Below are 21,654 nucleotides of genomic sequence, written 5' to 3' on the forward strand. Positions count from 1 at the left end.
GCAAATTTATTAAAGGTCGAGGTGGATTTTCAAATTCAAAAAATTCAAATTCCAAGCTATTTTTTGTGTACTTCAACTAGAGCAGTGATCCCCAACCAGTGGCTCATGGGCAACATGACCCCTTGGATGTTGCTCCCAGTGGCCTCAAAGCAAGTGCTTATTTTTCAATTCCTGTCTTGGAGGCAAGTTTTGGTTGTATAAAACCAGGTGTACTGCCAGAAAGAGACTCCTGTGGGCTGCCAGTGCACATAGGGCCAATCACAGCCCTTATTTGGCATCTCCAGGAACTTTTTTATGCTCAAGTTGCTCCACAACTCTTTTTACATTTGAATGTGGCTCATGGTTAAAAAAGGTTGGGGACCCCTGAACTAGAGAATAGTCCAAATTCGATTTGAATTTGAAAAATATTGAAAATTCGAATATCAAAATTTATCATGTACTGTCTCATTAAAAATTCAACTTTGACCATTCACCATCTAAAACCTGCCGAATTGCTGTTTTAGCCTATGGGGGACACCCTAGAACCTATTTGGAGTCAATTGGTGGACTTTGAAAAATCAATATTTTTTGGGGGGGGTGGAAATTGATTGGAATGTGCTATTACTTTGATTCGTACGATTCAAATTTGACCAAATAAGGACCTATTTAATATAAAATGGACCTATTCGGCCAAAAGAAAACTTTGACAAATTTCGAAATTTGACCCTTGATAAATATGACCCTTAGGGGGGTATTTACAAAATTTTACTTTTTCTCATTATATATATAAAAAAAAATTAAACCAAATTCCCAAATAAATCAATGAAAAAACATATATATAGATATAGATATAGATAGATAGATAGATAGATAGATAGATAGATAGATAGATAGATAGATAGATAGATAGATAGATAGATAGATATGGTTTATATTTGAGTTGCAACACTGAAAAAGGTCCCTAGGACCGAAATGTTGGAATTTATGCTGATTTACTATGTAGAATAAAAAAACACTGTGCTCCGCACTAGCACTTTATATTTAATAATTTTTTAACCAAATAGTTGGTCACACGATCTATGTAATATATTGGTGTCCTACTCCAATGAATTGTTGGAATGAACTGGGAATTGTAATTAATTCATTTCTTATTATGCACAGCACTTTAGAAATCACCTCACCTTATTAATTAATTTATACATACATTTGATTGGATTTAATTAATTATATTTATATGGTCATTTATAATCCATTCTAAGTATTTATTTGTTTAATATTGTCCTTATTGGGCTACTGGATCTCAAGCACTAGCACTTTTCATATTCGATTGAGGGTTTAATTGGTGTTTCCTCATTTTATTATAGACTGATTATAGTTTGTAAAATCTCTGTATTAAAGGTCAAACGGGGTACTTCTTTTCTTACTGGGAATTGTAAAATAAAAAACACTATGTCCAATGGGTATCTTATAAAACTATCCTAATAAGAAGGAGGCAAATACTGTTGTATTTTTGCTATTCCTTGGTGATTCTAATTTACTTTTGAAAATGCAAATTTTCTTCTGCTAGATCTTGGCAGAATGGCTTATTAATAGTTTAAGCTACTAATTACTGTAATTCTACAACCGGCTTCCAACAAGCGCTGAACAAGTCAAGTTCCTCTGGAGAATTTAGCTGTACAGAATGATGATCTTGTTCTTCGCTACAGGGTTACTTTTCAAACTGATAAATTAAATTTGGAACTTTGATTTTGGATCTCTGTATGTGTCTTCTTGGTCTTTTAAAAGTTGAAATTGCTGAAAAATGAGGCTTGTATGTAAGGCCATACTTTAATCAAATTGCTACATTGTTCTAGAAAAAGTACAGGCCCATGCATTATAAATGCAGTTACCAACAATAGGGAATATGTGAGATACCATACATACTGTAGTTTACTGGATATTCAACCAGTATATGTTCTTTATACAAATCTCCTGGTTATTATACTGCACAAAAATGCATGTCTACAAAATCACATTTCTAATTGTTAAATTGTTATGTAGCAAAATACCAGTAATAGTAATCCCTGAACTCATTTTTGGTGAATTGTTATAAAGGTTGCTGCCAGTGTAAATTCTTTTCTCTTTCAGAAGTTTGATAGGTAATAGCCCCATGCTATCAATTTCAGTGTGCTTATTCTCCTTCACACAACAGACTATGGGTGCCAGTATACCAAAACAAAATAATCAGAAAGCCTTAAGGAGAAAGCAGCATCAATACAGGATAATAAACATGCCATCCTTAACACTGTTGGAACCAGCAGCAAAGTTAGTATCATTAAAGCAACTCTTGTGTGTTTACTTATTGCCTCTGAGTTTTCCCATCTTAGAGACTTAAAGGAGAACTAAAGCTTAACTAAAGAATTATGCTAGAAATGTTGTAAATTATGTTTTGGGCTCCTATACCAGCCCAAGACAAGCACAGCTCTTTAGCAGTAAATATCTGTGTGTCCAAAGATGCCCCAGTAGCTCCCCATGTTCTTTTCTGCTGATTCACTGCACATGCTCTGTGCTGCAGTCCCTTACTGAGCTTAGGGACCAACTCACAATATACAATACATATAGAATATACATTTCACAATATAAGGCTTAATGACAGCACAGAAACCAGTGCAACTAGCATCAGCAATGTAGCATCAGCTTATATTACAGGCCAACCACATTTTCTGCTTGATAATTTGTGACAACCCCTAAGCTTAGCTTCTCAACAGCTCCTCAGAGCCCACTGAGTGTCTCAGACATATTCCAAGATGGTGGCCCCCTGCAGCAAGTTTGAAGTCCTGGATCATTTCTGCTATTGAGATGCTGAAACTTTAGGCTGGTGAAATAAGTTCAGTATATAAAATATGACATTTTAACCATATTCATTTCTAGGGTTTAGTTGTCCTTTAATGGGGCAGTACAAATGCCTGGCTTTAAAGGACCAATAATGTCAAAAAGTGGATTTTTTAAATTAAAGTTTCTATGAACACCTTGGGGGTTAACAAAATCTGAAAAGTTCTCTTTCTGAAAACGACTTTCTGAAAACGACTCTGACCAAATTCACACAGATTTTTTCTGACCAAATTCACACAGATTTTTTATCAAAAAATTTTCTTGAAAATTTTGTGTGGGAAAAAACTTGATAAAATCGTGGGGAAAAAAATGAAATATGACTTTTCCGATTTGACGCCCAGAAATCCAGCGCAGATCAGGATTTCAATGGGACCATTGACATTTATGTGAACTCAGGTCTGAGTTGGAGTACTTTTCTATTCAGACTTTTAACACCATCATGGTTTAATAAATCATGGAAATTTTAAAAATATGTGTTTTTCCCCTTTAAAAGTCTAATTTAAGAAGTAACCTGCTTGGTGTTTTAATGGTGGAATTCGATTTGAATTTTAAAAACTTGTTTCCAGTTTTTTCTCCGAAAAAAAATTAGAAATGTTTTAAGGGGCAGATTTATCAAGGGTTGAATTTCGAGTTCATGGGAGTTTGTAAAAACTCCCGTAAACTCCCATGAACTTGAAATTCTAAAAAAATGACCGGTGAATGGGATCGACCCGCAAACTCGAATTGAATTCAAATTGAATTCAATTTGATCCCAGGAAGTCTTCCATAGCCTAAAACAGCAATTTGGCAAGTTTAAGGTGGCGAATAGTCAAATTTGAGCCAGGGCCAGTGTATGATACATATTGAAAATCAAATTAAATTTTTTTAAAAATATTCTCTAGTTGAATTTTACAGTTTTGCCCATAAAAAAACTCAAAAATTCTTATTTTCACTTCGAACCTTGATAAATAAGTGCCATGAGGCTTTGTTAGAGAACACGGTGATGCACAGTGGTAAGGACAGCAAACAGTACAATAAAAAAAGTTAGATATTCTGTTTCAAGGAAAACAATTTACAAGTGCAGGATAGAAATAAACAGCATTCCAAGTCAAATTAACAAATTTCATTTTTAGTAATATTTAACCTAAATCTTACAACCCAGAAATAAAACTGTATGTCAATTACTGTTATTAAAGGGGCATATTTATCAAGGGTCAAATTTCGAAGTAGAACCTCGAAATTCGACCATCGAATAGAATCCTCCGACATTCGAATTTGAAGTTGGAGGATTTTATACATCAAACCATCGTTTTCCCATCGAACGATTCGAACGATTTTATCGTACGATCATATGTTTTTCGCAAAAAAACTTTCGACTTAAAAAAACTTAGCAAAACATACAGGAGGTCCCCCATAGGCTAAACAGCAATTCAGCAGGTTTAATTTGGTGAAATATTGAAATCGAAGTTTTTTTAAAGAGACATTACTTCGATTATCGAATATTCAAAGATTTTTACTTCGATTCGTGGTATCCTATTCGATGGTCGAAGTATCCAAAAAGTTGCTTCGAATTTTTCTACTTCGAAAATTCCCTCGAATTCACTTCGACCCTCGATAAATCTGCCCCTAAGTGTAAAAGATATTGGTTGAATTAAGATTCTTACATTTTTCCTAGCATTTTTTTTAGTAGTGCAAGTTTTATTACATTTATTAACCTTTTGGGAAAAGCCTGTGACATTTTGCCAGAATCATTACATTTTCATTATTTATGAAAGCTTTTCATCATTTTCCAAGATGGCTTTTCTGTCATAAAGTATTCACCAGGTCATAGTAAGGCTAATTGTATTGTTACCTGTGCAGAAAACTTGCAAAACTGCATGAAATTTAATCTGGGAACGGATTTGTAAATTAAAAAAATAAAGTGAATGTTGTTAACGTTAATGCCGTGCAACACATTATTTTGAATTTTGTAGCAATGCATTATTTAATTACAATGCTGAAAAATATTACTATTGTTTTTAGCTGTGAAACTGACTCCATTTTTTTAGCTGTAACCATTTTTAATGATGAAAAAATTATGCCCCAAAGCGGTCATTTTCCAGTCTCCTATTCAATATTTTCAAACAGACATGGTATTTAGTCAGTAGAACAATATAAGACTTGTTTATGACTATCATTGTGTGAATTGATGCCTTTCTTTCCAAAGCCACTCCTTGCACTCAGTGCTGGTGTGTGGGTCCTGCCTCCTATCTCATAGTTTAGTACTTATTGCTATTGGGGAACCCTGGAGCTACCGTCACCTTTAAATATAGTTGTAGCAACAGGCTGCATCAATAGCCATTGCATACTTGTGCCTTACAAATCTCATGCAGACATAATTTTCAGTGCAATTGTAAATGAATTAGCCATATTTGTTTTGGATGTAATTTCTCCTTATAGTTGCAATTACACTAGAACTATGGGGAAAATTATGCTTTTAAGTATAAACAACATTGGCAATTCAATCCTGAAATTGCATTTATCTCACTTGTGCTCCTAAATGACTCTTTGGATCTGATTTATTAATGCTTGAGCTTCAAGGCTTGAGCATTTCGTTCCTTAAGCCACAATTGAGTTCCTAATGTCAAGCTTGGTTTCTGCATCTGAATACCTGAGATTGCTGCCGCACTTTTTTGAATTGAGGGGCATGTTTATCAAGGATCGAATTTCAAATTTGAAAAACTTCAAAATTCGAATGCAAAAAGTCCAACCGAAATGAAGTCAAAGTTTTTTTTTGGCCAAATAGGTCAGTTTTCGATCTAATAGGTTCGTATTCTGCTGAATTCAAATCGTAACAATCGAAGTAATAGCGCATTTGATCGAATTCGAATCAAAGTTTTCCCCCACCAATTGACACCAAATAGGTTCTAGGAGCTCCCCCATAGGCTAAAACAGCTATTCGGCAGGCTTTAGATGGCGAATGGTCGAAGTCGAATTTTTAACAGTACATGATAAAATTGGTGAACTTTGAAAAATCTATGTTTTTTTTGGGAAAAACTTTGAATCGAATTTGATCGAATACGATATTCCTTCGATTTGTACGATTCAAATTCAGCCAAATAAGGACCTATTCTATCGAGAACTGACCTATTCGACCCAAAAAAAACTTCGACTTAATTTCGTTTGGTCTTTATGAATTCAAATTTTGACGTTTTTTCAATTCAAAATTCAACCCTTGATAAATCTGCCCCCTAATGTTATTAAAATTATGAATATTCTTTATACTGTTTTTATCCTTGTTGTTTTCATTTATATTGTGAGTAGGGCCCTCTTTATATATATAAAAGATGGTGACAATTAATAGTTTTCACTGCACTGCACTTTTTGGCAGAACTGTGAATTTAGGATATTTAAAATACAAAAATATCACACTCATAGCTATGAGCAAGCAGGGAGAGACTCAGGCAGAAAGTGATATCACAGCAAGCTAATATGGCAGCTGCTATCTTAAACAAACAGACACAGTGTCTAGAGCTGTTTACTCAGTTATGGAAAAGCATTCTAAAGAATAAAAATGGCGTTCCAGCTTGCACTGTTGTGGCTAATCTATTGCCTTGGTAGCTTTCCTTCTCCTCAAACATAGAAAACAAGACATATAACTGCTATGCAGTGCTAAGGTTTAGTTTCCCCTGGCATTATGATATTTAGGCATAAAGGCACATGCTGTTAATAACATTCTATAGTTCTCCCTCCTTCATATAATGTTAGCACCTGATTTATAAAAATGCAATAAATACAAAAAAAGCTTGGATAAAACAGTAAACATCATACTTTTATGTACTAGTGAGAAATAAATAGAAATAAAACTGCTTTCAGTTATACAGTAGTTCAAAGTTTGAAGCTTTGGTAAACACACTGCAAAGTCTGAAGAGCAAAAACAAACACTTTGCCACTTCAAACAGACGTGGAAATGTATTTTTCTGAATGTATTATAATGAAGTAAAACTGTGCTACTATGAGGGCTTCACTTCTTATGCACAGTGTATTTCGGCAGATCCTGAAATGTTCAGAAACACAGCAGTTCCTTTTCATTTATCTTTTGCAACTTAACCCCCTTCCATACCAAGAGGAAAGCATTGCTTATGACAGGATTGCTGGGAAATGCAGCACACTTGCCACTAATGAGATCCCCTTTTCAGAGGCTGCTCCACAACTACAGATATTTTTTCAGGTTCCTGCAGACTCACAAACTAAGAATGACACTGCATTTGCTGTCACGTTGACTTGAAAATTTTCTCTACTCTTCTCTTTCTGTTTTTAATGTTTTTTCTTATTGATGAATATCTCTCTTACTATTTTCTAAAAGTAAGAGAGACAATTTAAACATATTTATTTGTCTCTGTTATACTTACGATATCTATGAGCTGCAGGTATTCCAGATGAAGTCCTGCTTTGTCGATTTAATGTTGTTCAATAATACAAAACCATGCTGGGTGCAACATATTTAATTTTGTGGTGCCCTAGAAGGATTCCTTGGCATATCTAGTAGTAACTGCTCTATGTGCAACATGCAACCTATACAGTTTGCTTACAAACTCCACAAATGGACGGCACTTCTGGACTATGGTTTATTATAGCAGATTGCTGGAAATTGCCAGAAGTGCCATCCATTTGTGGAGTTTGTCATATGGTCACAGTAGGGACGCTGAGGACTGATCACCTGGCCAGGGAAATAGAGGTGAGCTGGAGCGGTCTCTTTCGGGTTTTTCTCTACTGACAGTATACAGTTTGCTGCCCTCAAGATTTAGACCCAAATTGGCATAAAGAGGATTAAGTTGCAAATCCAGTCGAGTGCCTATAGTTTCTGGCAGTTTTAGGTAGATTATGGCAGCAGTTACTAGATACAAAGCACTTCTTTTGTGGATGCTACATTTAGACCCTTGCCTATAAATATTAAGGAGATGAAGAGAGGAGGACATTATTCTACAGCTATTTCTTTAAATGGGTCCCTATAAATTTGGCAACTTATTTCTCACAAGTGCTGTTCCTGTCTACTAGTTTATTATGGTCCTTTACAGGCTTAATCATTCTGATTTCAGGGGAAATGAAAAACTGTACCCCTAGGGGCAGATTTATCAAAGGTTGAAGTTCGAGGTTAAAAAAACTTTGAACTTCGAATTCAAAAAGACCAATTGAATGGAGGTCAGGTGAAGTTGTGTTGGGTTGAAGTGGGCCGAATTCGGCCAACTTCAAATTGTACGATCGTACTTTGATCGAAGTTTTTTTAACTTCGACCTTCGATCTCCCAAACTCCCCCAATTGCCTCCATACAGGTTCTAGGAGGCCCCCCATAGGCTAAAACAGCACTTCAGCAGCTTTTAGGTGGCGAATGGTCGAAGTTGAAGTTTTAAAGAGACAGTACTTAAAAAAATTCGAGTTTTTTCAAATTCAAATTGAAGTTGGACTATTCGATGGTCGAAGTACCCAAAAATTACTTCGAAATTCAACGTTTTTTACTTCAAAAATTGACTTCGACCTTTGATAAATCTTCTGTAGATGTTAAATTGCTAAATTGTTTCCATCTACATGTCTTTTCTGTTGGAGTTTGATTAAAAGCCAAGATCTGAGTTGCTCTAACTGAGATAGCTGCCACCATGGCACAGTTCTCCTGCCATTTTAATTTGGAACCATAAAGGGCTGTCAATTGAAAAATCATTGGCAATTGAGGTGACCTACTACTGAATTGTCCTTTGTAGTACAACTCTGCAAGCTAAAAATATATTCAAGAGTATTATTTTATATGCACAATTATTAGAATTGCATTTTGTAGGTGATGCATTTTGTTTTGAAATTTGTTGCTAATGAACTTTTCTCACATGGGTTACTTTTCTGCTTAGAGAAAGAGATACTCATCTATATGGACTCCATGGCAAACTGTGGCAATTGTATCTTGCCAGTCCTGGAAACTTGAAAAAGAAATGAAAATATGATATTACCTTTAGCATGGTTGTCAAACTTTAATGGCAGTGTTATATGATGAAATAAACTATTGGAATAGAATATCAGATATGCATGCTCTAGTTGCCCTGTAGCAGCAAATGCATATTCATATAAAATGGATGTGCATTCAATATGCAAATAAGCTTGCATAATTCAATGCACACACACAAAACAATTGACTATCATCTATCAATGTTCCCAGATTGCAAGCAAACACAGCCCCAGTGCCACATGTATACAGTATATGAAGTAGAATCTCATTACTGTTAATAAAAGTGATACAATGTTAATACTATTAATATTCTAATATATAAATAGCACTTTTAGATTTTGATGCATGTATTTTAACATATGTTCATGAGCATGGTATTTAGATGCAAGTACTTTGCAATAAAGAAATAAACTAACTATTAACTAATACATTTCATTTAGTGATTCTTTCAACAGACAGACAATTGTCTAGTAAAATAAAGGACATTTTGATTTTGATGAAAGTAAATAGAATTACCACAGGTTTACCACAGAAGGAGTACTGTAAATCAGAAAGGGAGTTCTTACTGACAGAGTTAGGTTGAAACCAGTACTATAAAATAAATGTTACTGCTAGGGATGAGTGCATTGTTTCACTTGATATAAATTTTTTAAAAAAAATTAAGAAAAAATGCTCCTTGACTGCAATGCATTTGAGTCAAGACAGAACACAGAGAAAAATGTCCATTGACTTCAATGCACCTTAGTTTTACATGACTTTGGTTTCCCTCATTTAACACCTTTTTTGTTGCCCCATCAATATATTATGGGTAATACACACACACATATATACATATCAAAGTCCTTAAGTGCCTACACTCTGATTCGGTAACTTTCAGGGTGCCAGTTCAGAAAGGGAGGGAGAGACAGAGTGCAGCATGCATTGGGACTTAATATAAAGAAAAAAGGTTTTATTACAAACCATCCAACTTTTCGAGCACAAACTGTGCTCTTCCTTAGGGACAAAACCTATATTTATTTTATTTGAGCAGCACCCAGCAGTTAACTACATTTTTAAAGGTTTTACTCCTTTCTGCATCTTTATATATTTTCAGTATATATAGAGAGAGATTTTACATTATTTTTACTGGTTCCCTGAAAAACTTAAAATGGGAGTTCTAATGTGTTTGCATGAGAAAAAAACACCCATTGACTTCAAATGCATTTGGCATGAGAAAAAACGAGAAACGACGCCTATCTACGTCAATCCATTTGGTGCAATTGGTGCTATTGACTCCAACAAATTTGGTGAAATTCCAGATTAATGTTGTCAATTCCCAGATTTTTCCATGATTTTGGGAAATTTTCAGCAAGTTAAAGAGGGCAATTTTGCCCTACCAGTAAATGTGTCATAACCAATAACCTTCCAATTAATAGTAATCTCCCTAGATCCAACATACAAATAGAACCAAAAAGATTATTATACATATGTATTAATGTTATTTAAATAATGGTCCATATTCAATTCAGTGAGTAAAACTGATCTCATGGTTTATCAAGTGAAAATGCATGGACAAGATTCAATTCAGGGAGAAAAAAAGAAAAAATGGAATTGAGAAAACATGTATTACAGTTAGGGGCAAACTCATCAAGGGTCGATTATCGAGGGTTAATTAACCCTCGATATTCGACTGGGGAATGAAAATCCTTTGACTTCAAATATCGAAGTCAAATGGATTTTGCACAAATACTTAGATAGAACGATCGAAGAAATAATCGTTCGATCGAGCGATTAAATCCTTCGAATCGAACGATTGAAGGATTTTAATCCAACAATCGAAGGATTATCCTTCGACCAAAAAAAGTTAGGCAAGCTAATGTGGACCTTCCCCATAGGCATTGAGCTCAGTAGCTTTTAGGTGGCGAACTAGGGGGTTGAAGTTTTTTCTTAAAGAGACAGTACTGCAACTATCGAATGGTCGAATAGTCGAACGATTTTTAGTTCGAATCGTTCGATTCGAAGTCGTAGTCGAAGGTCGAAGTAGCCCATTCGATGGTTGAAGTAGCCAAAAAAACACTTCGAAATTCGAAGTTTTTTTTCTTCTATTCCTTCACTCGAACTTTATGAATGGGCCCCTTAGTGATGGGCGAATTTCTCCCTTTTCGCTTCGCTGGAAAATTGGAAAACGGCAAAAATTTGCAAAAAATTTGCGATACTCGAAAATTGACGCCCACATCAATTTTGGACGCGAGTCCAAAAAGTCGCTCTCGTCAATTTAGATGCAGGCATTAAAGTCAATGGCCGTTTGAATAGTGGTGACGCGCGGCAAATTTGACGTGAGCAGTTTTTTGGGTGCGAGAAATTTTTTTAACGCAGGCAAATTTTCACAGGAGTTTTGTGAATTTATTCACCGGCTGGGAAACCCAGAAGTTTGCCGCAAATTTATTCGCCCATCACTAATTACTGTATTTTTATTTCAAGCTTAAGTTGGCAAGCAAGTTACAACATGACAAATTGTAAAGTTATTTCAAATAAATATATTTTTTCCAAATAGTATAGTATTTTTTTCTTAATAGTAAAATTGTTGACAATGCATCGACTTGTGGACCGGGGTCACTCCAAAAGGTTGATATATCAGTTTCTCTAACATAAAAATGTATATGATTGTATTTGTATTGTCATTTCGGTCCATTGCTGCAGATACAATGGGATTTTTAAAATCATATATATATATATATCAAATACACTTCTAAAAATCCCATAGGAATTAGTAGAAAGTGGGTGATCTTTTTATTGTAAACTTTAATCTAATCTAATTTTGATAAATCTGCCCGTTATTGAACAATATTATTTGGGCATGTATTCCACACCATATTCCTTGCATTTGTAGGGGCTCATCTCAGAGTACCCACTTGCTTCTGTTGTCTTGTTTTCACGTCACTTTGTTTTGGCCCTGATCCCTGCCTTCATGTTAGCATGTCTGTCCCATGATTTAGAAAATGCTCCTCATCGAAAATTCAATTTATATTTGTATCGTCACCAAAATGATTATTTCTTATGACAACAGAGTAAATTGAAACCTGTGGCTCCCAGTGGAAAATAAGCAAATTGGCTATTTTAAATTCATCTCAACTTAGGGTATTACTGTATATTTCTGAATGATTTTGGATGAATCAAGTTACAAATTACACCAAAAAATATTTTGTCTAATGTAATTTTCAATTATTCAGGCCAGAATAAGATTTGTTCAAACTGCTTTGGTCATCTTTTCTATCCAGCTGTTCTGAACTGCGATTCCCATCATCCTTTGACAGTTAATAGCACTTTAGCTGGACACTAGAGTTGAAGCTGTACTTCAGATAATTAAGTTTGTACCCTGGTTTAATGGTTAAATGTTTTGCAGAAGGTCTGAAGCCTTCCCAAAAAGGTAACGTGCATGGTAGCAGTACTATATAAAATCAATATTTATCCCACTCCACCGCAGTTCACTCAAATCACTAATTGGTGTGAAGCAATTTATTCAGCTATTCAGAGGAGCCACAAGTGAATTACAGGAAGAACATATTGTTCAGTTTCATTATTCTACCCTAATCACTGTAAACTGTGTGCATGTCGATTGTCTCATTTTATGTCTGTCTTCCATAAAGTATGTCATTAATACCCAAACTGTTCTTTTTTTGTTTTTCTTTCCTTTCCCTTTTTGTAGAAATAATTGAACCTTCCACCACTAGTCCTGTCACAAGTTCAGGTCAGTATCCACATACACTCACAAAGTATGTTTGGGTACTCTACTGTCATTCATCATGTGTTATATCAACCAGCTGCCTTTAATGATCATTCCCTGTGCTCTGTGTAATGTGCTGCTTTTTGTACATGAATGTCAGGCTTATCTAAAAGTTAGAGTGTTGCTGTTTTCTGTAATATGAATATAACAAACAAAAAAGAGTGCATGCCATCTTTTGCTAAAATGATATTGTGAGGCATGGGGCATGTATGAAATGCAGGCACATCACTACTGTATATAAACATTGTATTCAGCTTTCTAGATGTTATACATTGTGCTTGTGCCTTTGTATATGTGTATATGTGTGTGGAGGAGCTTCTGTCCATGGCGCACTGTTAAAAGTATTTTAAAGGGGGTTTTATACAATAAAAAACTAAATTTGGTTGTTGCAGTGAATTTTATACTATTTGCCTATTTATGTTCTGGCTGGAACCATGCATGTCAGTCACATGCACATTTTAATTAGTGAGTCTATATCTGTATCAGCAAAAGCTGCTTGAAGATTAATACATGTCCCTTAACATCTTTACTTGCTATTCATGCTAGCAATTGCAACTTATTATTCTTGTACGATATACATGTTATATTGTGATACACTATACAAGGAAGGAAAATGGAAAGCAAATTAAAATCCCAGGTATCTCTTACTTAAAGGTTAAATAAATAAGGGTTTATCATGCTGTAGTTCTAACTTTTGAGACTGACTTACTACTGGAAAATTAATAATCTAGATTTAAAAATACATACACAAGGTCTATTAATTAAACCACTTTTCCCTGTAATAATTTACATTTCTAAATGGTTAATAGGCTACCTAGGCTACATATACTCTTTGTCTATAGTCTATGTCAGGACATGCACTGGTTCTTGTACTCTGTGAAGCAATACTTTGTTATTTGTGAGCTTTTACTCTTGGTAGCAAATGAAGTGCTACCCTGGTTCAGCTTGTCAACAGCTTATAAAGTATTGTGTTGCTTTGTCATTTTGACTTTGTTCGCTTTGTGCTCCGTAAAATGTGTTTGCAGTTGTGAAAGCATCGACGATGGAAGTTTGTCTGTGTAACCATTAGAGATACTTTGCTATGGTGCTGCTTGAAAGCAAGCCAACAAAATGCGTTCAAACCCTTTTCATAGCCATGCATTGTTCCTCTGACACATAAATGTGCATTGTTGATGAGGTTCTTCAAAAGGCCACACTTAAAAAGTTGTACTAAATAAATTAGGTAACACAAGACAACTATAACAAAAAATGCATCTAATTTGTGTGACCATAAAGTATTGTGAGCTATTTCAACATTAGATAATACATTCATTTAAAGCGAGTGCCTTTATTCCTCATGCTTACCATCCTTTCTTCTAGCCAAATTTTCCGTGAAACATTATGCAAGATCTTCATCTGATACACCACACTATGCAGGTATAAAGTGACCTCTTTTTGCAACTTCATTTAAAAACAAATAACAATTAAATGGTACGATGCTAAAATGAAATGTCATTATCAGTCACATCTTTAAGATGTTTTTTTTAATTCCTCATGGCAGAATCATCTGTGTTTATGGTTCTTTATTTCCCTGCGACAACTATTTACTTGATGGATATTAATGTAGCAGCTATGCTCTCAATAGGTGATATGAAAAAGTGACAAGTCTCTGTTGATTTTAATGCCCCCATACTGAGCAAATTCTATCAAGCAAACATAAAACAGTACATTACATGTTGTTTCTCTCGTTTATTTTATTTTTAATTCCATCAACCCGATTTTTACATATTTTCTCTCTTTCTGACCTTGCTACTTCTTGCCTATTTTGTTTCTTGCAATACTTTTTATCTTAAATATACAGATTAATATTTTGAAAAATGCTTTTTCTATTTTTATTTTTATAAATTCTATTTTCTTGACCTCTTTTGCTATATGCTAGAAGGCCAATATTTCTATTGCTGTAATATAAAATTAAGATATCCAGCCAATATATATATATATATATATATATATATATATATATATATATATATATATATATATATATATATATATATGCACATATATTTAAGACAGAGACATTTTGTGCATACTGCTACTGAAAATTAAACAAAACAGGGATTGTTTGTCCATATATTGCAATATATTTAAGCTGGCCAACTACGTCAAAGTCATCCCATATCTGGCCAGTCCTACGCTCAATTTTCATCTGATTCATTAAGAATTCAATTGCTTAATTATACATTTTACAAAGGGACTAAGTTTTACCTGCAACTTACTAGCTGCTTTCAAAGTAAAACTCCCAAACTTGGCTGCCCTTTTATTAGACACCAGTGGGATCACCTGACTATAGCTGGGAAGGGTGGGAGCTACAACATGGAGCTGGTCACTGCTCCTGTATAACTATAACAAACAAGGCAAAGTTGTGCTCACCACTATTTTTTAAAACCATTAGGCGGGGGTGCAATGAGGGTGTGACCACAAAATACATATAGACAAATACAAGAGTCCACTGCACTCATCCTATTATCAATATATCTAAGACAGAGACATTTTGTGCATACTGCTACTGAAAAATGCCTTAGCCTTACCCTAATCAGATGAAAATTGAGCGTACGATATGGGATGACTTTGACCTAGTTGGCCAGTTTAAATATATTGCAATATATGGACAAACAATCCCTGTGTTGTTTAAAGGGTAAGGCATTTTTCAGTAGCAGTATGCACAAAATGTCTCTGTCTTAAATATATTGATAATGGGTTGAGTGCAGAGGACTCTTGTATTTGTCTATATGTATTTTGTGGTCACTGCTTTATTGCAACCCCGCCTAATGGTTTTAAAAATTAGTGGTGAGCACAACTTTCCCTTGTTTGTTTTATATATATATATATATATATATATATATATATATATATATATATATATATATATATATGTGTATATATATATATGTATGTATGTATATATGTATGTATATATATATATATATATATATATATATATATATATATATATATATATATATATACACACACACACACATAACGATCCCAGAAGAATCGGCACTCTCGGGTCTTATATTAAATAAAAACGTATTTATTTGGAATTAAAGACTAACATTTCGGCCTACCCCAAGGCTTTTCTCAAAGTAGTTAATTAACAATGAACATGCTACGGGCGGGAAACAACAGTAGCTATGACGTATGGTATTCGTCAGAACGGGGCGACTACCATTAAAGTACAGTATGTTGCCACAAATCCATCTTCTATTACGTTTCAATTCCCCCATAGTTTATATGAGGCCCTTTTAAATATACATTTCTATTAAATCTAGCAGCAAACTCAAGTTAAAAGCAGGGTTGAAAACAAGATACATAGTTCATAGTTCAACACTGTTCATTGATAAACATATTGTGACAACTTTTTCTGTGATTAATAACTATGTTCCCAGTGTCACTAATGTAACATTTTTTGAGGATGTATTGGAACATTAACATAACCGCTTCCTAGTCCCGTTACTGGACTGACCACTGAATCGCCTAATAATTCCCATTCACTACAGAAACACAACCATATTAGCCCTTCAATTAATTCCCCGGCCCCCTTAGTGTTATGCAACCGGCTCAGATCTTCTTTGTTTCTCCATCCACACTCCTGCCCCCCTCCTCGGGTGCTGCTATCTCCATATGCCCCTCTAGGATCCACTTACTAGTACTCATATGTGATCCCCTTCAGGTGACTACTTGTGAATCCCTATAGGTACCCATTACAATCATCCATAATGAAATAAGTACCCTCGGATCGTTGTGGATAAAGTCATTGTTTCTGCACCCAGGCATATCAAAACAGTTTTCGTGAGTGCTGACACTATGCTAGAGTATATATATATATATATATATATATATATATATATATACTATATATTGTACATATATTTGAAACTCATTTGCAATTAATTCTAAATGCTAAATATCAGCACAAAATTGGATTTGTGTTAAAAAGGTGTTTTATTTTATAAAGAGAAATATTTGCCATTATAAAGCCGAAATAAATCCCCCTCCCTGGCAAAGACAATAGTTTGATTAAAGCAATACAATCAGCTCTGTATACGCAAACTCTAAGCTGCAGTTCTTGGACTTTAAGACAAGGAGCTTTGAGATAACAGAGGACTTGTCTGTGGACTTGTAATTTATTTTAGATTCTCCTATGCAAAGTGTTAGTGGTTTAATTTCAATGTTTAAGAGACAATAAAAATATCTCATACTTTTTAAAATAAACAATTGGCAAAATATGTTCAAGCAACCCCTATTCATTGATCTCATGTTGAAAAAGGAGGGGTTTAAGCTAACAATGGGTTTGGAGCAATAACAAGTGATCTTAAAAGTCACAATTAATTATGGTTGACTCATAAGACTGGAGCTTGCTAGTCCACGGCAATACTTGTAAATTGATCTTATTACAATTGTACATTTTTGATAGAATCCAATAAATATATAAATATTAATACAGTTCAATCCAAGCAGTAATTTATACAGTAAGCATTGATTTATACAGTATGTAATAGTTTACAGCAAACATTCTGATTTTGGGGGAATAGATGTATAACCTTTCAAGGATGTTAATGAAATGGTATATCTCATGTTATAAAAGAGCAAAGCTCTTAGCCCAGGCTATTCAAATATCGAAATGTATCATTTCGACTTCGACCATTCACCATCTAAAACCTGCCGAATAGTTGTTTTAACCTATGGGGAACCTCCTAGAAGTTATTTGGAGTTATTTGGTGGACTTTGAGAATCTTAAGTTTTTTGGGGCAAATCCTTTGATTCAAATTTGATTGAATGTGGTAAAACTTTGATTAAAACAATTCAAATACAGCCTATTCACCAGAAGTTAAAAATTTCATTTTTTTCAATAAATTTCGATTGGTCTTTTTTTTATTCGAATTTCGAGCTGACCCTTGATAAATCTGCCCATTAGAATGCATGAACTAAGTTTGTTCACGCTAACTCTGAGCTTTGAATTGAGGTCTACATTAGGGGGCCCATTCACCAAGCTCGGGTGAATGAATAGAGGGAAAAAAAGCTTGAATTTCGAGTATTTTTTTGTGCTCCTCGACTATCTAATTGGCGTAAATTCGCCTGTGTAGAATGATTTGAATAGATCGAGCGCAAAAACGCTGCAACTATTCGCCATTCGATAGTCGAAGTACTGGATCGAGCGTAAAAACGCTGCGACTATTCGCCCATTCGATAGTCGAAGTACTGTCTCTTTTAAAAATACTTTGACTGCCTACTTCGCCACCTAAAACCTACCGAATTGCTTTAAAAGCCTATGGGAAAGTCCCATAGGCTTGTTTTCCAAGTTTTTGATCGACTAAAAGGCATTTGATCGAATATTCGATCGAATGAAAATCCTTCGTTCGAATATTCGATCGTGTGCATATTCGGCGGGCGAATATTCGATCATGCGCCTATTCACCTGGCAAATATTCGCCCATTCGACTATTCGCCAGCGCGTAAATTCGCCCAAATTGCCGATTCAATTCTATTCCCCAGTCGAATTTTGAGTGATTTAACCCCTCGAAATTCGACCCTTGATACATCTGCCCCTAGAACTCTTGCTCTAGTCTATTATGTTTGTAACTCTCCTGTATAAAAATAGGAAGGAGGAAACATTGTTATCTTTTATCTGTAATTTTATTTGTGGAGGGGGTGAAGTACAGAGCGAAAGTAATTCAAGTGACAAGTGCCCAGTGAATAATGATTTGCATCTGCATTATATATTGTGTTGTAGCATGGGCTACATTGGGGTTCCCAATTTTTTTGCCCATGAGCAACATTCAGATGTAAAAAGTGTTGGGGAGCAATGTAACTATGAACAATGTTCATGGTTGATGCAAAATAAGTGGGTTCAGTTACAACATTTTCCAGATGTTCTCCTCAATATTGTTGTTGCAGCTCCATGGCAACCTCCAGCTAGACAGTCTCTGTATTAGCATCATTATGGCACCGCTGCCACCTCTGTGGTGAAAATAAGTCCTGTGATTGGTCATTTGGCAGCCCTATATGGACCATCAGACTACAGGAGGTTCTGTTTGGCAGTACAACTGGTTTTATACACCCAAAACTTGCCTCTAAGCCAAGAAATAAAAAATGAGCACCTTCCCTGAGGCCACTAGGAGCAGCATCCTAGGGGATGCTCCAAATTCAATGTTGGCTTAAAAAACCCCAAATACTGGGGAGGCCAGTAGATTGTAATAAGGCCTCAATGGTATCCGTAAGCCATACAGAGAGGTCTAAAGTTCAGTTCTTGCAGGTGGATGTTTGGGCTAAAAAAAGCCTTAAGGTATATTTGTTAAAATGGCAGAACTGAAGCATTATCCAGAACATTTATAGATTTAATTTTGTTGTGCTGAAGATACATTTATTCGGATATGCTTATGTAGATAAATTTGTACAGGTACAGGATCCCTTATCCGGAAACCCGATATCCAGAAAGCTCCGAATTATGGAATGGCTGTCTCCCATAGACTCCATTTTATCCAAATATTCCAAAATTTTAAAAATTATTTCCTTTTTCTCTGTAATAATAAAACAGTAGCTTGTACTTGATCCCAACTAAGATATAATTAATCCTTATTGGAAGCAAAACCAGCCTATTGGGTTTATTTAATGTTTAAATGAATTTCTAGTAGACTTAAGGCATGAAGACCCAAATTATGGAAAGATCCGTTATCCGGAAAACCCCAGATCCTGAGCATTCTGGATAACAGGTCCCATACCTGTACTGCCAGGTTATATCTTGATAAAAAAAAACAGTACACAATACCCGTGTAAAAAAAATAGTGAAGTGTGGTAACCGAAAGCATAATGCTCTTTTGTAGGTGCAGATATGAGAGAATGTTTGTGAATACATATTAATTGGTTTTGTTATTAAAAGTTTAAAAACAATTTTGCACATGTGGATGTACTTTCACCCTCATTTTAATGGAAGGGAAGAGTTGAAACAGTTGGTGAAAACAGAAAGGTTCACATATTGAACGCAAAAGAAGTGATTTCTGTCTGTGGGTAGATTCACATTGGGAGAGTGCACCGTAAGAGGAGAGTGAAATTTAAAGCGATACACCTGTATATATGTGAAACTAACACTCTCTTCTAAAGGAAAAGGCAGAACACTGAACAGTCAGTTTGTTGTGATCACTGGCTGAGGTTCTTGACTATCCCTTATCATCTATATCACATTTATATACACTACTTTTCAAATGTGGAAAAGCACTGCATTATCTAATACTTACCTTCAGCTGTGTAAATCGCAATAATTGAAGATATCTGCAGGCAGTGTGTGACACTTACTAGCCAGTACTGCCCATTGGAATTGAAGCAGCACAATGATTTGCAATGTAGGTAGAAGCTAGTCTTTTTAAGCTTTCCAGTCTTACGAACACTGCCTGGCTTGTTGCCCTGGCCTTAATATTTGTTTCACTAATAAGGCTGGAAAAAAATGTATGTCATACAAAATAAATATGTATCATGCTTGTTCTTTAAAACTAGATCTTCAAAGGTATTTGTATTTGCTTATAGAAATAATTCAGAAAATTAACCAGTAGATTGCACAGAGCATAGTGCTCTCTAAATGATATGATAGATACAAAGCCATACCTGTAAATCCCAAGATTGAAGTGCATTTCACCTATGACCAGGAAATAGCTAAGATCGTGAATGTTTGCAATGCAGTGCAGGTGCTAATGTTTGCCATTTGAGAGAGAATATCATTAAACAAACGTATTGCAATAGGCCTTTTTTAATAGCTGTAGAGCAGGGCATATTTATGTATGCAGTATATTGTTTTTTGGTACTACATTACAGTATTTTGGTTGTTTCGTGTGTCTGATGGATAGACTGTCTAGCTCCCAGTTATTTGTCCTCACAATTTAAAAATAATACTGTTGTCTACACAGGAGTGCTTCTTTTATATTTATTCATTATTTGCTCTCTTTAATCTTCCCCACCTTTTGAATTACTGAAAAAAGAACTGAACAGGCACCCTTAGTCGCTCACAGTCCTCAAAAACATAAAAACAGTTATTTCAAAAATCAGCAGGAACAAAATGTGTTTAGTAGCCCTGCTGAATATGCTTTATAAATAGAAAGATAGCAGTACTAGGGCTAAGTTTTTGGCACCCAAGCAAAATCTGCCTGTACCCACCCCCTACATAATAATAATTTTCACTGGTGTAACTATAGAGGAAGCAGACCCCATGGTCACGGGGGAACCCAGGGTAAAGGGGGGTCCTGGACAGCAGGGTCTGTTTCCTCTATAGTGTTAAAATCTGTCTCCCTGACACTTTCTTTTTCTTTAAATTGATGCACTTGCCCCCAGTGAGTGCGCAAGTGGCAGGGGTGTGCGCGGGGGGCCCAGTGCACTGTTGTTACGCCCCTGATAATTTTAGCTACTTTTGTGCTTGCATATTTCCTGGTACACATTGGCTGCAGTACTATTCTTAAGTTATGTGATTGGATCCTAGTCGTACCTGAATAAAAATTCAAGAGGCAGTGATCCTTTGTTTTCTTACATCAATGTCCAGCAACCTGATGATTTGCTTGCACAGTGAAAGTGGGGAAGATTAGAAAATAAACAAAAGCAGAGAAACAACAGAAACTTTAATAGAAATGGATTTTATTAGTGTATGCACTACACTATGTTATGTGATATGCTAGAGACGCTTCATCTTTTCTTACTTCCCCAATAATAATGAGTATTGGTCTTGACTTCTATTCAGACATCTAGAATCTTATGACTAGACGTATGCAGAAATAAATCTATTTCTATTCTACTATAAAAGGGGTCTATGGGGGTCACAAGAGAATCCTTCACTCAAACACACTACACTTCTGCCCAGGGCCTGGCTATGCTCTGTATTTTTTATGTGGTGTGAAGTACCGAGCACAAGTCCACATGCCTCCCCTCTGTCTGCCCTTCATAATTACAGCACTGCTAAATCCAGACAGTGCTGTAGTTTTGCTGGTAGCTGCAGTTCCCTTGCTCTAATATTGATCTCAGACAATTCAAAGAGAATGGAAGTTATGGCGCAAAATTGGTGCATTATGTC

The 21,654-nt window shown here is 35.3% G+C and overlaps 1 protein-coding gene across 3 annotated transcripts in view; it reads left to right on the forward strand.

The window, feature by feature from the left end:
- Positions 1 to 21,654, forward strand: part of LOC108715513 (neuronal growth regulator 1) — a 314,986-nt gene that overhangs the window by 259,206 nt on the left and 34,126 nt on the right. The window contains exons 7-8 of one of the 3 annotated variants that reach the window (XM_041561332.1): positions 12,486 to 12,527; positions 13,923 to 13,979. The exons of 1 other annotated variant lie outside the window; for it this stretch is intronic. In XM_041561332.1, the coding sequence (XP_041417266.1) occupies positions 12,486 to 12,527; positions 13,923 to 13,979 (99 nt within the window). The remainder of the gene's footprint in view (positions 1 to 12,485; positions 12,528 to 13,922; positions 13,980 to 21,654) is intronic. One more of the 3 variants, XM_018260737.2, reaches the window with a different exon arrangement.

This window comes from Xenopus laevis, chromosome 4S (assembly GCF_017654675.1).
Source record: "Xenopus laevis strain J_2021 chromosome 4S, Xenopus_laevis_v10.1, whole genome shotgun sequence".
Classification (NCBI taxonomy): Eukaryota; Metazoa; Chordata; class Amphibia; order Anura; family Pipidae; genus Xenopus; species Xenopus laevis.